The 19,509-nt window shown below is 47.3% G+C and overlaps 1 protein-coding gene across 2 annotated transcripts; it reads left to right on the top strand.

The window, feature by feature from the left end:
• Positions 1-500: 500 nt before the first annotated feature.
• Positions 501-17,181, top strand: LOC117146525 (trithorax group protein osa). 2 transcript variants are annotated; one of them, XM_033312792.1, is made up of 3 exons: positions 501-1,189; positions 1,542-5,821; positions 14,301-17,181. In XM_033312792.1, the coding sequence occupies exons 2-3, from the start codon at positions 1,774-1,776 to the stop codon at positions 14,369-14,371; spliced, it is 4,119 nt and encodes a 1,372-aa protein (XP_033168683.1). In that variant the 5' UTR covers positions 501-1,189; positions 1,542-1,773; the 3' UTR covers positions 14,372-17,181. The 2 variants fall into 2 exon arrangements, with proteins under 2 accessions (XP_033168683.1, XP_033168682.1); XM_033312791.1 differs by lacking the exon at positions 14,301-17,181 and having other exon boundaries at positions 1,542-7,587.
• Positions 17,182-19,509: the final 2,328 nt, after the last annotated feature.

The following is a 19,509-nucleotide window of genomic DNA, read 5'->3' as shown; positions in this document are numbered from 1 at the left end:
TAAGCATATGTACATATATATATTAAATATAAGGTCCTTAGGTTTCACTAACAATTTTAATGCCATTCAAGTCTGAGACGTATAATTTAAGCATTTAAATTGCAACTAGTAGTTCGATCTTAATTTGAGCACGGCTAATTGCAGATTGCATAACTCAGGTCTCAACTAATGCGAATATGCATGGATAACTTATCTTGATGTCGAGCTAACTTGTGGTACTCTCAGTGCAAAGGGTATTGCAAAGCAAAGGCAGCGCAAAGCAAAGCAAAGGCAAGACCAAAAGCAAAGCAAAATCAAATGCAGCGGCGGCGACGGCAGCCGTGCGCGACAGAGACAGCACGCACATAACCGAAACGCCGCCGCGCAGTGTACATAGCGCACACACACACACACAGCCACGCATGTGCGTCGACCGCGACGCCGCAGCCGCCGTCGCCGCCGGCGTCGCTGCCGGCAGAACGGGTAGAACGAATGTGCCGCATGCACGGCGGTGTATTTGTCGGTCATTTGTATTTGGAACGCCGTAGCAGACAGAAGGACACGGGTGAAAAAGCGACGAAGCGTGCGAACGGAGTGGAGCGGCTACTTTTAGCGCCCTTTTTTGTTTCATTTTCCCCACTCACAAAAACGCAACATTTTTGGCAACAACTTTTCGGCAAACCAATTGAAAAACAAACTAAACGAACTAATCGCGGCTCGGGAATCAACAACAAATTCAATTCCGATGCAATACTTGTGTTCGTAAACAATTTTTTTCTGTTCGATCCGATCCCCGATAAACGATAAACGCGAATTCCAGTGATCTTTCGGAAAAGGGCGAAGCGGAAAGCGAACCCAAACCGAAAAACTCTAAATCACCGGTAAAAAAAAGTGGCGAGAGAGAGCAAGATTGAGAGACAGAGAGAGTGTGTGTGATCACATCGCATCGCCATTCTCGCTTCCCTCGCGATTCGCAAAAACAAAATTCGAAATTCAAAATTGACCAGCATTCGTTGCGGTTCCGATATTGGTTTCTTCAGTTCAGTTCAGTTCAGTTTCGTATTATTTATCGAGTCTGCTGTTGTGTGTCTTTCGTTTCGCCGAAGAGGAGCGGCGAAAGAGAAGAAGGCGGAGGAGCGGAGCAGAAGGAGAAGGAGCGAAGCAGCAGTCCAAGTCCAACGAAGAAGTGCCCAAAGCGAGGCGCAGATAAGTAAGAAACGCAAAAGAGAACGAAAAGGGATCTTCAGCGAGGATCCTTCATATACATATATATTTTTTTCAAGTGTGTGTGTGCTAGTGTGCGTGAGCGTCCATGTGTGATCTCCACAAACAATTGCAGTTGACATTTTACGTTCGCAAGTAAAAGCTATTGTATATTTCCACGATCCAAATCAAATAACAAAAGTGCCTGCGATATCGCATCGAAGTGAAATGGACACCAAGAACCGTTAGACACCAAAAGCTTTGAAAACACAGTGTGCATGTGTTTGTTTTTTTTTTCGTTCGCAACTCAACTAATTTCAAACTAATAATGGCTTAAAAAATAATTGGCTTATTTTCAGTACAAATACAAAGCACAAAACAAAAAAAACAACAAAAAATCACAAAAAAATAAAACGAAACGAGAGCATATAACGTAAAAACCCAAAACAAAAACGATCGGCTCAGCAGAGCCAACGAAAAGCAAACAGCAATAGCAGCAGGAGCAGAGGATGCACCACTGATCCCGGAGAGCTCGAGACATGAGAAGCGGAACACCGAGCAGCCACCAAGCATCGACTTATGTAGCGGTCCATGACGAGTATTAAGACCGAGATGCCGCCCCTGCACGCGGCAGAGGCGCTCGCCTCCAGCAGTGCCACCGACAGTGGCGGGGGGGGGGCAGGAGGAGGAGGAGGAGGAGGATCGGGCGGCCCAGGAGCGGGAGGATCGGGAGGCGTTGGCAGTGCGCCCGCTACACCCAATGCCACCATTAGCGCCGCAGCCGACTCCAGTGATAATCAACCCGGCACGCCGCAGCCCACGCAACAGCAGCAGCAATCGACGCAGCAACAGTTGCAGCAGCCACAATCGCAACAGCAGCAGCAGGCCATGGGCGGAGGAGATCCCCAGCAGCAGCAACAGCAGCAGCAGGTAACGGGCATCACCCACCAGCCGTACGCCACCCACCACATGTACTCCGCATCTGGCGGACAGCAGCAGCAACAGCAGCAGATCTACGGCGGACTCTACGGCGGGGACATGCAGCAGCAGCAGCAGGGCTACGCCAGCAGCTACATCAACAGCTACGAGCAGTTCTACCAGCAGCAACAGCAGCAGCAGCAGGGCACTGATTACGCCTTTGGCGCCGTTGGCGTTGACTACGGCAAGAGCGCCGGTGTGCGCTATCATCCCTACCTGCAGACGCCAACCTCCGGACTGGGCGGCATTCCAACGGCCAGCGCGGCACAGGAGGAGCCGGGCAGTGCGCCCAGCGCGGTCAGCACCACCACAGCGGTGGCCATGAGTCCGCGTGTGGTTAGCAGCAGCAGTCCAACGTCGACGTCCTCGCACCTGCAGCTGGGCAGCTCCAGTGGCCAGACACCAGGCTCACCAGGCGGAGCCGCCGGAAGTGCCGGATGCAAGTTGCAGTGCAAGAAGTGCGGCATCCTCACCACCAACGAGTCGGAGCTACAGGAGCACATCGCCAACGTGCACGGGGAGTCGCCGTACGGCAGCAGCGGCTACGCCAGTTCGCCGTACATCAAGGAGGAGATGCCCACGCCACAGCCACCCGGCGTTGGATCCGCAGCGGCCAATCCCGGCGAGTTACTCGACCTAGATTCCCAGAAGATGGTCTATCACCAGCAGCTGCTCCAGCAGCAGCAGCAGCAACAACAGCAGCACGACGTGGTCGCTGGACTGCCGCTGGGCGCTCTGCCGGATCCGCTGCACTCGATGCAGTCCATGCAGCAGCGCGCACTCCACAGCTGGGAGCAGCAGCCACAGCAGACGGTGGCCTCCGTGGAGGGCCTGCCACCCTACATGCAGCAGGGATTGGGCGTGGGGCTGGGAGTAGGCGTGGACAAGTCGCCCTACTACTCCCCAAAGCAGTCACCCTATCATCAGTCAACCGGCGTTGGCGGAGCCACGCTGATCAAGCAGGAGTACGGCGGCCACGGACTGATCAAGTCCGAGTATCCCGATTCGCAGCATTACGTGGACAAGTCCTTCGATCCCACAGCTGGCGGAGCCGGTGGCGCGGAACTGTGCGCCAGCGTGGCCACCAGTCCGGCGGAGTTCCCCAGCACCACTACAGGCGGACCCGGGCAGGAGGGCGCGGCGGGTGCGGCGCCAGGAGGTGGATACCGCGGATTCGAGCCACCCAGCTCGAGCTCCGTGCTGCCGGCCAACAGCCTGACGGCCAAGGCGGCCACCTGGAAGTCGAACGAGGCGCGCCGTCCGAAAACGTACAACTGCACGGCCTGCAACAAGTGGTTCACCAGCTCGGGCCATCTGAAGCGCCACTACAATACGACGCTGCACAAGAACGCGGTTAAGTCGAGCGGTCAGCCGGATCCAGCCACCTTGCCCATCTCGGCGCACCACCATCCCGCCCGCGACCCGGTGACGAAGCCCAGTCGCAGGGGCAATGCCGCAGCCGCTGCGGCCGCCGCTGCAGCTGCCGCCTCGGCCAGCGGTCAGGGTCAGCAGCAACAGCCGCCGATAGCGCCGCCGCCGGCCAATGTGCCACCCCCGGAGCCGCCCAGAAGTCCGCCCGATTATGGCGGAGGAGGCGGCTTGGGCGTGGGAGCGATGGGCGGCGCTGCCATGTCCCAGTACTCGGCCTCACCCTCGCCCACGCAGCAGCAGCAGCACCACCTCAACCACCATCAGCAGCAGGCCAACGGCTACGCTAATGGCACCGCCAACGGCTATGGCTACATGCAGCAACAAGTGCAATCCACGACAAACGCTTCACCACAGCACGCTTCCAACAACAACAGCAACAACCAGCAGCAGCAGCAACAACAGCAGCAGCACCATCAGCAGCAGATGCCGCAGCACCACAACTCCGTTTTAAACGGTCACCCAAACGGGCTAGCAGGTCCCTCCGCCCCACACAACAACAACACCACCCAAATGCCGTCCTCCCAAATGAGGGGCCTGCTGAACGAAACAACAACCACGCCGCCACCAACAACAACAACCCGAGCACCACAAATCACAACAACAGCAATAACAACAACAACGGCGGCCACCACGGTAGCTATAAAGAGCGAGCAAATGGAGGACAGCAACCACACTCACACCCACACACACACGCATCCCAAACACAGTCACAGCCAGGACAGGAGCCACAGCAGCAGCAGCAGCAGCTCAATGGCCACGGAGGAGGCGGAGGAGCAGGAGCTGCGGGATCAGGAGCAGGCGGACGATCACCTGCATCAGCATCAACAGGCGTCGCAGCAGTATCTGCTGGCGGCGCGCCACTACCACAGCAGCACGCCCAACACGCTCAGCAGCAGCAACACCAATCCCAGCACGCCCAGCAGCAACTCGCCCCATACTATCTACCGGCAGGAGCAGCAGGGAACGGATTTCTCGCGCACCACCCCGCCGCCGCAGCCGCTGCCGCCTATGGGAATGCTGCCGCCTATGGCAATGGACTACAACATGCTGGCTTTGGATATGCCCATGCCCATGCCCACGCTCATGCACAGCAATATGCTGCAGTGCAGCAGCACCAGCACCACGCCGCTAGCTACTACCATCACCACCAGTATGCCGGACACTATGCAGCCGCCGCAGCAGCAGCTGGTGCACCACTACCAGGCGGTGCTCCACCCGCTCCATCAGCAGCTGGGGGAGCAGCACCAGCGCCAGGAGGCGGATCATCATCAGCAGCAGCGGGAGCTTCACCAACTGGATCAGCAGCAGCAGCAGGCGTTAATCCTGGCGGACAGTTTGCCGCACAGCAGCAGTTCGCCCACCAGCAGCTCCCCACCGCCCACCATGCCCATGCCGCTCACCACCATCACAGCGCCGCAGCTGCTGCCGCTGCAGCCGCCGCCGCCGCACATCACCAGCACCATGCCCATGCCGCCCACCATGCACATGCCCATCATGCCGCCGCCGCCGCAATGCTACCAGCAGCTGCAGCCGCTGGACCCCACAATGAGCTATCACACTATTATTGGTAGTGGCCCGGAGGCGCATGCCGGAGCGGCCGGCGGGGGCTACAGCAACCAGATCACCACCAGCGATGGCCAGATCCTGCAGCTGATGCCGACATCCCTGTTCGCGCCCTATGCCCCGCTCTCGCCGTACTCGGTGGCCGCCCAGCGGTCGCCGCAGGAGGGCGACCTGCCGCCGGTCCACACGCTCACCACGGCCCTGCATGCCCATCAGCAGGGCGGGCAGCAGGAGGCGCAGACGCCAACGCTGACCGTGCTCTCCACGCCCTACTCGCCCACAGTGAGCAGCTCGCGGGCGACTCCCGCGCTGGAGATGGACATGGCCACGCTGATGCAGCACCAGCAGGACTATGAGATGGAGCAGTACCAGATGCAGCACCAGCAGTTGGAGCAGCTGCAGCAGCACCAGCAGCAGCTGGACCACCAGCAGCAGCAACAGATCCTGGCGGATCAGACCCAGTCGATGGCCCAGCAGCCGCTGGCCAAGAAGCGGCGTGGCGGCAACGCAACACCATCGACGACGAAGCGACGCCGGAACAGCAGCGTCGGATCGACGTCGCCGCACTCGACCACCCTGCCCTCGGGACGGATCAAGTGTCTGGAGTGCGACAAGGAGTTCACCAAGAACTGCTACCTCACGCAGCACAACAAGAGCTTCCACTCCGGTGAGTACCCGTTTCGCTGCCAGAAGTGCGGCAAGCGCTTTCAGAGCGAGGATGTCTACACCACGCACCTGGGTCGCCACCGCACCCAGGACAAGCCGCACAAGTGCGAGCTGTGCCCCAAGCAGTTCCACCACAAGACGGACCTGCGCCGACACGTGGAGGCCATCCACACGGGGCTGAAGCAGCACATGTGCGACATCTGCGAGAAGGGCTTCTGTCGCAAGGATCATCTGCGCAAGCATCTCGAGACGCACAACCGGCCGCGGGTGGTGGGCAAGAAGTCCGCCGCGGCAGCAGCAGCCGCAGCAGCAGCAGCCTCTGCCACGGCGGGATTGGGAGGTGCGCCAGCCGCCGGTTCCATCAAGGCGGCATTTGCCCGCTCGCTAACGGTGACGGCTGTGGGCAGTGAGCCAGGCGCAGGAGTTGCACTTCCCTCAGCTCCTGCCACTGCCGCATGTGCTCCTGTATCTGTATCAGCGTCTGCTCTTGTCCAGGCCGTCAATCCCAGTCTGACTTCCGGCCTCAGTCTGAAGCGGCACATCGACGATGTGGCCGTGGACGACGACAGCCTGCTGGAGGAGGACGAGGATGAGATGGAGATGGAGATGGATATGTTGGAGGAGGAAGATGAGGAGGAGGAGCTGGGCGCTCATCACATGATAATCAAGAGCGAGTACGTGCAGGAGGAGTTTCAGATGATCGAGAAGAGCATAGAGCTCTACTGAGTAGTGGGCAGGCCAGTTTCTGGGTTTTGAAATGCTCCTGGGCTTTGGGCTTTGGGCTTGTCGAGGATGTGAGGATCTGAGGAGCGGAGGATCAGCGGGCAACTGAGTGCGGCTTGGGCTGCGGGCGCAGCTGGAGCGGCTCTGCAGTTGGGGTACAGGATTCGGGTCGGGCTGGGGGTTGTTCCGATTCAGTTTTAACGAGTTTCGCCCTTGCTCGTTAAGAAAAAAACACACTTTGTTGCTTGGCAGGCAATAATTCGCTGTTTTAGCCGTTTCACTCGTTAAATTAATTGTTTTTTTTTTTTGTTTTTTTTTTTTTGTATTGTATTTTTGGGGGGGGGTAAACACAAACACGAAAGTATTTAGAATTGATCGCAAAGCCGCAGCATTTCAATAACTTAGACAGCAGGCCGGCCACTCCCCCCGCCTCGCAACATCGCATCGAAATGCCGAAGTGACAATGTGACAATGTGGCAATGTGGCAATGTGACAATGTGCCACCCACCGCGCCACAATCCCAATTAATCCATTCATTCCTGTAATTTGTAGTGAGTTTGCCATATGTATGTGTGAAACGATCGAAAGACAGCCAGAATTCCTAATTGTTGTAGCAGCAAATTATTTAATTTTATCTGTATGTTAAATTGTATTATTATTATTTGTAACATTTACGCATTATTTGTAAGGCCTCTATGATAACGTGTAAACCTAAACCATCAAGTATACCTCAGCAAACAGCAGTCCACGAAACGCTTTAAATCAGGGCGCATATAATTATACATATATACACACACCTATATATATAGAGAGATATATAGATATTTATACATATTCCATTTTACATGTGTAAACTCTAGTTGTAGCACTTTTTTTTGCCGTATTTTAATTTGTAACCTGTTTTAACTATTATTTGATTATTGATTATGTTTTGTAATCGGGAGGAACAAACACACACGAATGCCATATACACGATATGTAAACTAAAAATCAGCAACTACATGCCAATTGATATATATACATACAGAGGTGGTCAAAAGTATTTACACAACGAGCTTTTTTTTCAATTAGTTGACAATTGAAAAAAAAGCTCGTTGTGTAAATACTTTTGACCACCTCTGTATGTTAGCCTTCAAAACGCCAAATTGTCTGTCATAGCAAAAGGAAGCAAACGCAAAAGCAAAAGCAAAAGCAAAAAAGAAAAGCAGAAGCAAAAGCAGAAGCATGAGCAAATGCAAATGCAAATGCAAATGCAAATGGGAAAACCAAGCAAGGAAATGCGAAATCAGGGATATTATTATGTTTCTAAGCCACAAACGCACGCACCTGTTCGCGTATTATTATACCTACATATATATGTATTTATTACGTTTAGTTGCCCCTAACTTATGTTCCGCCAATAAAACCAATTGTAATTATTTAACATTATCATTTGATACCCATTTCTAGACACCCAGCATCTTGTTTGTAATTATTTCTCTTACCTTATTTGTTAACCAATGCGATGCTTTTCCCACAACTTTTTTTTTCAATCACAAATATAAAACAAAACCAAAAAAAGTGAAAATTACGCAATTTATGTTTTTCTTTCATTCGATTTCATTGGACTGCATATTATTCAGTTTGTATTGCATAAGTTTGTATGCACATGTGTGTTTTTCAGTATGGCTTGGATGTAACAACCATTATCCGGATTCTTCAGTTTTGCTGACCATGTTTTTCTTTCGCCCGAAATCGCCGACCAACCGTTGGCCATAAAATGTTGAGCAAATGCGTGTGTGCGTGTGTGTGTGTGTGTGTGTCGCTTCTCTCTTTCGTTTTTCTTAATTATTTTTGTAGAAATTCATTGTGGTTCCTGTTGTTCTTCGCAGCTAGTTCCAAAGAAATTACGTGCGTGTCTTTAATATTTATTTTTCGACGCCGCCTCTTCAACCCCCCCGCTTTTCAGTCGTGCCCCCCCTCCCCTTCCCCCCTCTGATCCAGTTGCTGAGGTTGAGAATCCGCATCCGAATTCGTAGTTCGGCTGTTCGAGCGAGGCTCAATTTTTGCGAAGAAAGAGGCGCAGCAGAAGCGCCGATTGGCGGGCCAGAAGCGACATGTGTAGATACAAAGATACGCGTCGCTTGTGTGTGGCAACCGGCTGGCCTGTTGCTCCGCTGCCGCCGCAGGATCCTCGGGCACAAAGGACTTCGCCATCCTTAGCCTGGCGGTGGCATCGCCAGGCGATCTGGGTTTTCGCAGCGTGAAAACATTGCGCCAACACATGTTCGAGTATCTTTGTATCTGCTGCTACCTTCCTCCGCTCCCAGGGAGCGTAGAAAAACGCACGAGATATGCTCGGCGTACAGATCGGCAAGCACGAAGCCCAGGGGTGCCCAATAGACCCAGATACAAGTTATGTATGTATCTGTAAGTGTGTGCACGCACATACACTGGCAATTTCAATCTGGGTTGCATAGCAACCACATAGGATTTCATTGGAAAACAAACTATTATTGTAGGATTCACTCCATACGGAATGATCTATATCTATATCTATCTATGAACTCTAATCAACAGATACACTTACTCTGACCAAATGGTTCTTAATTAGCCATTTTAAGCAAGGAAATCTCTGCACAAGATACATTGTCTTGTTGTCTACCAGCTACTTAGTTAGGATCTCTCAGGATCAGTGGGCAGCTTTATAAGATTATGCATTAGCTTGATTATCTCTGTCTTCTAGCTTAATCCCTATCTATGGGCTCTTGGCAACTGTGGCTCCAAGTTTGCCGGCATTGTTTTCGGGCGGGTTTTGGGCATTTTCAAAGATTTTTTGGGGGCTGCGCTTGCGCGACACTCGAAGCAAAAGCAATAGCAAAAGCAATAGCAATGGAAAGAAGGCAAAAGCAAGAGCAGCGGCAGCAGCAGCAACAACAACAGCAACACCAGTTGCGGCAGCAGCAACAATTGCGGCTATGCCATCATAACGCTGCCCTCCGCCTCCTCCAACGTCGCCTCCTCCTCGTCTTTGGCCGCTTGGTCTTCTTGCCGCGTTTGGCGCGCATCGGTGTGTGGTGTGTGTGGTGTGGTGTCCGTATCGGTGTATGTGTGTGTATTTGTGTGCCGCCGCATGTGTATCTGCATCTGTGTTTGTATCTTCTACTCGGTTTTCGGTGCCCGTGCGTTTCTTGGTTTCTTGGTTTCTTGGTTTTTGTTTGTTGAACATAAAAACTGGTTTCCTGTACATATGCTCATCCAGCAACAAACCATCTGTAATTTTAATTTTTCGGCAAGATGTTGCGCTCTGTTGCTGCCTCCCTCTTTCGCCGTTTCTATCTTCTCGCTCTCCTCCTGCTCTTCGTATTCGTATTCGTATTCGTTTTCGTTTTCTTGTGTTTTTCGGCAGAGATTTTGATCGGGTATCCAGGTAGAAATTGTCTACCTTCGTGTCCGTTTGTCCCAGTGTGTGCGTGTGTATCTTGTAGATACATTCGTACCCTCGAAAGACAGTAGATCGCCCCGTCTCGCTCGCACGCGAGCAGTGTAATCCTTGAAATGTGCGCTCGTTCTCCATCCCTTTTGTGCTGTTCTTTCCTTCTTTCCACCGATTCTTCAGCTATACGGTACGGGTATATGTATGTATGTGTATGTATGTATATGTACAGCGTTAGCACTTACCATGATTCATAGTTATACACACACAGATCGGGCGAAGGAAGGAATCTTCCTTTGAATGGCAAAAAAAAATAAAATAAATATGTATATATGTATATATGTATATGTATCTCTGTATATACATGTATATTGAAATCTTCTCGCACAATACACAATAGGTTCGCCTTGACAGGCTTTTGTGTCTTTGTTTTGCAGAAGGAAGCGGCACGAAGGCACTATGCTATTCAAAAGTGAGGCAACCGCAACCGAAAATTGTGCTATATGATCGATGTGCAAATTTCGCATTCAACTTCTCCACACTCCTCTTCCTCTTGCTCTTCCTCTGCGGCTCCGAAGACCCGTCTTGCACATCCACAGCCCCTTCTTCCCACGCGATTGCCGAAACATGTGTGATCCGCTCGCTCTGCTTCCTTGGCTCTTTCCTCTTCGCCGACTGTGTTTACATTTCTGGCCGGGATTGGATGTGCGTTCCCCGCGCCGGGCTAACTGTTCTTTTGTATTTGCTGTTCCCAGGGTCACCCCTGCATCTCCATCTCCTGGCCGAGTTCCCCAATTCCTCAGCCTTGTTCGTCTAGAAACCAGTAGTTGTGCGCCCAAGAGTTTACAGTTCTAAGTGGGCAAAGATACTGGGGTAAAGATACTACATTACACTATATTATATACTATAATACTATATATTCATATGACATCATGATATTATCATATGATTTATACACACTTGTGCAAAGTACATGTACATTTGCAATCTTCATTATCTACCCTTGCACTTTGGCATTGACAACCAAAGAATTGTGTTAATGTTGGTAAAAAAAAATAGAATAGAAAAGTACCAGCTTACATAATCCCAAAATAATCAAATGGTCTTGCCTAATTTCACGTCCTCGGTTGGATGAAAAGGTTAAGTTGGAACTGTCAGAAAGCTACGGCTCTGCTGACATCTAACACAGGAACTCAATCAAATTAGCTCTCGGAAAAATGGAAATTATCCCACTGCCCACCCCCGTTTACCCCATTTTTGGGATGCGAAATGTTGTTCTTCTTTCCGGGGAAATGTGAAATTTTCCATCGTTTCTTTTTTTTAAGGTTTCGATAGGTTTTCCCCCCTTTTGACTTTGGCTTAGACCGAGAAATTTCCTTTTTAATTACCAAACATTTGACAGCATCCTAAAATACTTATTGTGTTCCACATATAAATGTATGCGTGTGTGTGTATTGTGTGTATACTCATCAAAGGCTCTACACAAGCGTCTTGGCTGTTTTTGTTAACCATTTCTTGCTTTCATTTCGGGCATGTGTGTGCGTGCGTGTGTGTGTGAGCACTAGAGGAAACCAACCCCCGAGAGCTACGGTCTTAGATATTTGATTTCCAAAATTCAATGACAAACGGCAAGAAGAACAACAGGAACTCGAAGGCCAAGAGATGCGAGCGGACCAAGATGACAGGATAGCATGGCCGCCGCATCATCATCGGCATCATTATGATTATCGTCTCCGCTCGGCTTGGCTGAACATTGTTTCGAGCATCTGCCATGTCCGGCCAAGAATGCGAGCGTCGGTCTAGAACCTTAATTACGCCGCTTGGAAAATGGCCAGATATAGATACAGATACCAAAACAGATACCAAAACAGATACAGATACAGTCGCAGGACTCGAAGTATCTAGGCGTAGTTCCTTCCTATATAGAAATGGTATAGCTACACAAATCGCCTGCTAAATGCATTTGGAACAATACAAATTGAAGGCACTTGTCTGGCAGGAAATGAGAGAAAGTTGCAGAGATATATAGTATATGATTCCCAAATAGCGATGCATCTTATTTTATATAAGAATAATACCTTAGAATCCACGATCCTTTGGGGAATCTAAAACTCCTTCTCCGCATAGCAATACATATTTGCGAGTATGCTTTTGGGGTTATCCGCTCATCTAAGTGACTAATTTCTACCCATTTTGCTGCTTAGTAATAGTGTTTGTATTTTATTGAGTAACACTTTTGTGTTTATTTTTATGCTACGAGGATTGGTTGGTCCAAAAATAGAGTAGCTCAATTGTTACCACTTCCTGGCTATTCCGTGCCATTCCTCCTGCTTGATCCTCTCGGATATATCCTCATATATCCCTGCTTTATCAGCCCAAGTCGATCGGCCGCTAACTGTATATTGAAAATGCCGGTGGGAATTCAAAACAAAAGACTTAGGCAACGAACTTGCTAACGAACTCCGCATCCTCGGCGAAAAGTAAGCGCTGAGCGGGGGGCGCGGGGCAAGGTGTCGAGCTGTGGGGCATTTCAAAATCTGAAATGATAAATGGAGAGCAGGGGCGGTGCTGGATGGGCGGGGCAGTGGTGCTGTGCTGCCGCATGGCAAAAATGAGACAAAAAAAAAAGGGAAAACTGAAGATAAAAATAAAAATAAGAAGCGGGGGGAGCGTCATCAAATGGCGCACAGCTGCGTCTTCAAGCGAAAATCAACAACGTCGTGTTTTTTATTTTTTTTTTGGCCGTTTTTGTTGGCCGTTCAAAAAATTGTTGCTACATTTCGAAGCTTCACTTCATGTGTGTGTCCTAATTCCAATTCAGACGAAATTTTGTCTCACAATCAGTTAGAAACAAAAAACCTAAAAAACACACAAAAGCAAAAACAAAAGCAACGACGACAGCAAGAAGTAAAGTAAAACAAAATAAATCTTTTTGAGCCGCGAAACGAACCGGCGACTGAGTTTCTGAGTTTTTGAGTTTCAACCAAAAAAACAACAAAACTTAACTATGGCCAAAACATTTTTTTTTCTGTTGGTCTTTTCGCTTTTATTTCTATATACATTTTTGTTGTTGTTTTGTGCCTTGTTGCTGTCGGCGCTTTATCCCCATCTGTGTTGTTGCTGCTGTTCTCCCCTCCCCGCCGCCTCGCCCTGCTCCTCCGGTACTTTTTTATGACGAGTTTCCGCTAATTGCTGATGCGCTGCAGATTAAGTGAAGCCCGGCGATCCGGCAACAAAGATCCCAAGTCCGAAATCCAGCCAGCCAAGATAAATGGCTGGAATGGCATAGAGATAGGCGGCGTGGGAGGTGGGGGTCGCATTTGGGTTAGAAGCGACCATGCCGCGCATTGCATGACTCCAGCTCCCAAAGTCTAGGGCAAATTGTAGAACTATATTAGCTTTAATTAAGTAGAAAACGATTAGTGTGGCGATACTAGACTGCATACTAGTGCTCATTCCACAGACCGAACAAAAACGGTGCTTAAGTTAACAAAGCTAGAAATGATCAAAAAGCAGAAAGCGAATATATTGTTATATCTTTTATTGTTATAAAATGCATTAATCTGATTTTCTGATTTTTTGAGTTTTATAATTTCTCGCTGTGTATAATCTAAGCCTTGGTGTGACGCATGCATACACACATCAAGATGTAAGAAGAAGACAGCCGAGCTGAAATTAAAAAAAAGGAAAAAAAATAAAGGCGTTCCCCCTTGTTGTTGTCGTTCTTGTGGATTGTGGGCCACAGAAGAGAAACAACAAAGCGAGCGATGGAGGAGAAGATGAAGAAGAAGAAGCAGAATCATACGAATTATAGGAATTACGCCGAAACCGAATCGGCGACGAAGGAGGAGGGAGGGGAGGAGTGGCAGCGGAATAGGGAGGCAACAGGGAGGGCAATCGGTGGAAAAGAGCAACATCTTAGATATCAGATTATAGAGCGCTGGCCTTATGGCTAATCACTTTCGGGGGTGCGAGCGAGACCGCTGTGGGATCGTGTGTGCATATAAGCATAATGAGTTAAAATTGGATTAGAGATTTATGGGATTTGAGTTCGATGTGATTCCTTTATAGCAAGCCTTACACCGAAGCCCCCATTCCCCGATCTCGTTCGATACGGAGGAGATACAGATACAAGTACCGAGCTCGAAACAGATGTTTCAAAACTCGCTGATACAGATACATTTACAGATAAAGATACAGATACAGATACAGTTGCGTACTTGTCATCGTCTGTCGTTGACTAATTAGCCAACTTGGGCTTTCGGTTTGGCCTTTTCGCCCCCCGACACTGGCATTAATCTCGCACTAATGGAACAATCCCCTCGCTTTCGATTCGTTGCAGCATCCAGGAGGCAGAACAAATCGCATCCATCGATGTACCCAGCGAACGCCCAGCGACGGATCAAAATTTAAGCGAATTGAATTATTTCGGACAAGCCGCGAGCTCGGCGCCTTGGCAAGGACACCAAGGAAGGAAGGATACCCGTAAATTTGAGCGGTGTATGGTGGATTAACCACATGCACTGCAAGCAAACCAACCAACCAACCCCTCTCGATCATCATCATCATCTGCACGAAGGATTCCGGGATCTATAGATCTACATGAACGTTTTTGTTTGTTTGTTTTTGTATTCTTAGTGCAATCAACTAGTTTCTGGTCGAGAGAAAGACGAACCCAAGAAGCCCCCACGAACGAAATCGAATCTCCTTAGCGTAAATTTAGCATATGTAACTCTTTGTGTATCCAAGGATCTAAGTAGCCAGCCAAGTAGCTGCACCCATCCGGGCATTATCTCGCGTACTTTTAGCCCACTTACCCCACGCTCCTAGCCACAAATCCACACACAAATGCAATTGCAACCGTTAGGCTGTACATACCAAGGTTCAAGGACTAAAACTTAGATGGGCAGGATTGAGAAGATGCAGCAGAAGAACATTGTCTCCTATATCAACATTGTGCATATCATTTATTGGGCAAACGACAAAAAGAAAAACAATAATTAAACTTAAATAGCAAAAGGTTAAAAGCAGCAGGGCAATACTTTTAGTTGAAATTGATTTGAGTTGAATTGAAGTGAATTGGCTTGCGAAGCGCATTTCATCCGTCAGTTGGGAGTGTCTACTGTGCAATATGAAACTAACAGATGTATTCTTTTTTTTTTTTTTTTGTATCGAAATGTTAAGGACGAAAACTAGCGATAGCAAAGAACCACAAAGGATTACCTCGGCAGAACCGCTCAGAAAGTAATAGAAATCTACCTCTTTAGCAATAAAACAATGATCGATCGAAGCACGGATCGGATCGGCAGGAATATTTTAGTTTTAGTTATAGTTTTAGTTTGAGAAGGCGAACGAATCGAAGAGAAGGTCAACTAATTATACGTAAAGCTAAAACAAATAACTTTAAATGTAATTGTTTATATGCTATTTATACACACACCTATACAATATGTATGTATATCCTGTACGAAGGATACTTCTAGGCTTAATGGCATTCGCTCGCCGCCCTGCCACGCCCCCTGCGCCACCCATCCCCCCCCCCCCCCTCGAGTTGCGCGGCATTGTCATCAGTTTAAATTTGAATCTTTACAGTTTGGCCAGCTACCGTGAATTTGTTGCTCATATGACAACGCAACGAACACGCCCCCCGGGGGCGGTGGCGCAAGGTGGGCGGGCGGTGACCACACCCACAACCACATCTATACCCTGCCCCAATCATCTCAACAACGAAAATCCCATTGAGAACTAGAGAGTGGCAGCGAAGCAAGTGATTTCGATGGTCCTGCAAGCAAATATAATTATGATGCAACAATTGGAGTTTGTCCGCTCTATTCACATACATAGATATGTGTACATATATACATAAATATGTACATGCATGCTACTGAAAAGGATGCATCAGAATACGGTCGATTTAAAGAGTATCCTTGCAGGACTATTTCATTTTTCGGAACACCGAATCTATCTTTTTCCACCCCTCGTTTGTGTTTGCAACTACATGTGTGCAAACTATAGTTCTATTATATTTTTTTCTTGATGCAGAACACCTAAGCAATACTTGATGCAGGCGAAAACCCCTTTGGTTCTGATTATGACCCTTGACCCTTTCGGTCTGAGCCAAATGCAATTTCTTCAAGGAGAAACCGAAGCGAGAGAAAGTAAACATATTTAAATTATGTAGCAACTACATGTTAAATTTTAGCAATTAATTATTGAACAAAAGGGAGCACAAAGAAAAAACTCGAGCGAAAGCAACCTACAAATTACACACACACACACATACGAATATGATGATCGGGTATATGTATATTTAAAGGATAAAATAACATTTTAAGCAGCACCAAGTGAAAAAAACGAACACGAAACACTGAAACCAGCCATGGAGTTTATAGGAAAAGTATGTGTGTGTAAATATGGGTGCTTCTTTTACAAACCGACCGGAAATTCACAATAATAATATTTGATTTTATTCACATTTCGGCGAAAACTCAATCAATATGTTTAAAGTTATAAGTGGATAATGAATTCCCTTCGGTTTGTAAAGGAATTTCCCACATGTGTGTGTCGTAGTAATGCCAAAATAAAAAAAAGAAGGAAAAACACTTTAATTATATTCAATAATTCGACAAGGAACCGTGTACCTCTACTAACGCTCCACCAAAAATGGGAAAAGCACACAGATAATGGTTTAAAAATATCGAAATCATTGTCGATTGCAAACAATGATTTTGCGTATATGTTGTGTGTGTGCGTGCATTGGTATTTGTACATTTTTACAGACTTATAGCCACAAAAACAAAACCGAGCAGGAAACAAGTAACCTCAAGAGAACCCATCTCGTATCAGGAATTTTAACAAAGATTTTATATAATAAAAGTTAGGAAAACTCAGTGTTGAAAAGTCAGTCTAAATATATATATATATATATATATGAATATGTATATGTATGTGTGTTCTCTAATAAGCACATCTCAATGTACCCAGAATGAATTTATATAAATTGTCACCCGTTACGCATCCCTAAAATACACCTGTACATACATCTATGTGTACATCCATGTAAGCGAAGGGGTCCCCTCCCCTACGCCTCACCACCACCCCCCTCACATTGAAAACTGTCAAGCCAAAAAAAGAAAGCAAAAGGTATTGAAAGTAATGCAAAACTGACACACGACAGACGAAAAATGAATTTTTTTGAACCGAAATAAAGAATGTAAACTACAGCCTTCTCGTTTTACTGGGATTTTGTAGAGGGTATGTCCTTGCAACATGACAACACGTTATCCTCGAAGAAAAATCATCACAGAAAATTGGCAACATAAGGAAAGTAATTTTTCATACGCAAATAAATTTCCCAGCAAAGGATATTTAAGCAAATTATCCTACTTTTTGATTTGATCTTGGGAAAGTTGCCTGCCATTCACTTTCTCTGCATACAAAAAAAAAAAAACAGATAAAAAATAGATAAAATAATACATAAATATAGATGGAACACATTTTCCCATTAAGAATGTGTTGATTAATTTGCACAGCAATTGCTTCGCTTTCAGTTTTCCAGCACTTGAGAAGCAGCAGCAGGTACACGAACGATTACAGGGGATGGAAATGTGGAAATGGAAGACTCTGGGGCGGAATCACGCAGACCGTGTCCAACGAAAAGGCGCCGTGCATCATTTGGAATGACGCCATCGCCATCGACGCAGCCGTGCAAATGGATGGGAATCAACAGGTAGTGGCGACGGCCCGACGACCGACAGTTTTCCGGGCTCGGAAAAAAAGAAAACAGCTACGAACAGCACGGAGAGCGGGAATTGATAAACGAAGAAGCTTGCAGTGCGTGCAGTTGATGGTGGAAGTGGAAAGTCAGGTGGGCTGGCCAGGAGCAACGTTTATGCGCGGCCAGTTCGCGAAGTGCGCAGAGTTTACAAAACCAACAGATTGCATTTTGCACTTAATCAGTATAATCAAAGTAAAGTTAACCTGGCTGTTTGCATATCTTTTTATATTTGAAGAGGTTTGTTTTAAACATATTCCTTAAAAAACATAAATTAAGTGAATTAATTAATGAGTTTAAAAAAGTTCATATTTTGTGGCTTGAAAAACTGGTTATCATTGCTTCGATTACGAGCAGTGATTAGTTATTGCGTTTGCTTGGGTGATGATCTTTGTTGATCGCAATTTTGCTACCCCATAAACGCGCTACACTGAAAATAATCGCTCAAGGACACCAGTGAGAATGGTTTCCATTCTAAGACGCAATGTGTCTGTCATATGGCCGTAATTTATTGTTGCACGCCAAGTTATTGAGTTCTGTGTGGGAAGAACAAGGAACTCAGAGGACGGCATTTCGTTGCACCTCAGCTCCTCACCCATGGAAACGCCCATCTGCACTGGGAGAAAATATGATAATCAAATAATATTTCATAAATATTTTAAATACAAACCAAAATAAAGATGTGTTTAATATGTTATATAAATGATTATTACAATAAATATTTTCAATCAAGTAAATGTTAAGTACGTTTGTTATGCCAGTAACCACATTTTCTCTGCGTGTACACTTAATCCAGTGGAAAATCAAGAAAGATAATAGCATTTCGGGCCAAGCCGGTTACATAGCCCGAAAATCGATTCATGTTCCTGTCCGCCGTTCAGTGTCCGTTTTCCATTGTCCAAATGACTTTCGAGTTTCAGTTTGAGTTTGATTTTGAGTTTGTGTGCGGGTGTGTGTGCGGGTGTGGGTGTGTGCCAGTCTTTTGATTAAACAATCCGATTTGGTTGCATTCGCTGCAGCCGCGCTGGAAAAATCAGGGAAAATCGAGGAGTGGTTGAAGAAAGTGGAAAGTAGAAAGTCACAAGGTAACCGAAATTGAGGCGGGTCAGGGATATGAGACGATCCACAGATGCGCATCTGGTGGTGGGTAAGAGTTGGATAGTGGGATGCAGGTCCCATCATCGCTGGCCTTGGCAATCCAAATCTGGTTAACCAGAACAAAGGAAACTCGAATTTAATCCACTGGCCAGGTGGCTTCCAGTCAGAAGCTTTTCCATCTTACTGGACATAAGAGTATGAAATTGAGTTGTATCTGTAGAAATATTCAATTTTATCTAACAGGCTTTCAAAGGGGCATTCACTAGATACCCATTCAACTTTCTTCGATAAAATTGTAATTTGTAATCAACTTTTATGAAAGAAGAGAGGCTACATTCAAGTTCCGGACTAACTAAAATGTTCAATATCGTATTGGTGAAAATTGTGAAACTAAATTTAGCGCTATTTTCATTGCGGTACAAGATTACAAGTTAACGGCTATTTGTTTATAAGCTATCTACCTTGACAATTGCAAATAAAATAAGTATGTTTATCAACTTGTAAAGCACTGAGTAAGCCCACCAAATGGTTTTAAAATTTTGGGTTGAGCAAAGGAGCCAAAGTTATGCTGGGAGCTGGGAGCTGGCAGCACGGAATCGGAGACCTTGTAGTCGAAATCCCTCCGGGAACCGAGCATTCGACCCCGCCCACCACACACCGCCCACTCCGCCCACGCCCA

The sequence above is a fragment of the Drosophila mauritiana genome, chromosome X (genome assembly GCF_004382145.1).
Source record: "Drosophila mauritiana strain mau12 chromosome X, ASM438214v1, whole genome shotgun sequence".
In the NCBI taxonomy this organism is placed as follows: Eukaryota; Metazoa; Arthropoda; class Insecta; order Diptera; family Drosophilidae; genus Drosophila; species Drosophila mauritiana.
This window is presented reverse-complemented; position numbering and strand designations above follow the sequence as displayed.

Bases quoted from the DNA above. Each gene is read 5' to 3' on its own strand.
- LOC117146525 (XM_033312791.1), top strand. From the start codon at position 1,774: ATGACGAGTATTAAGACCGAGATGCCGCCCCTGCACGCGGCAGAGGCG.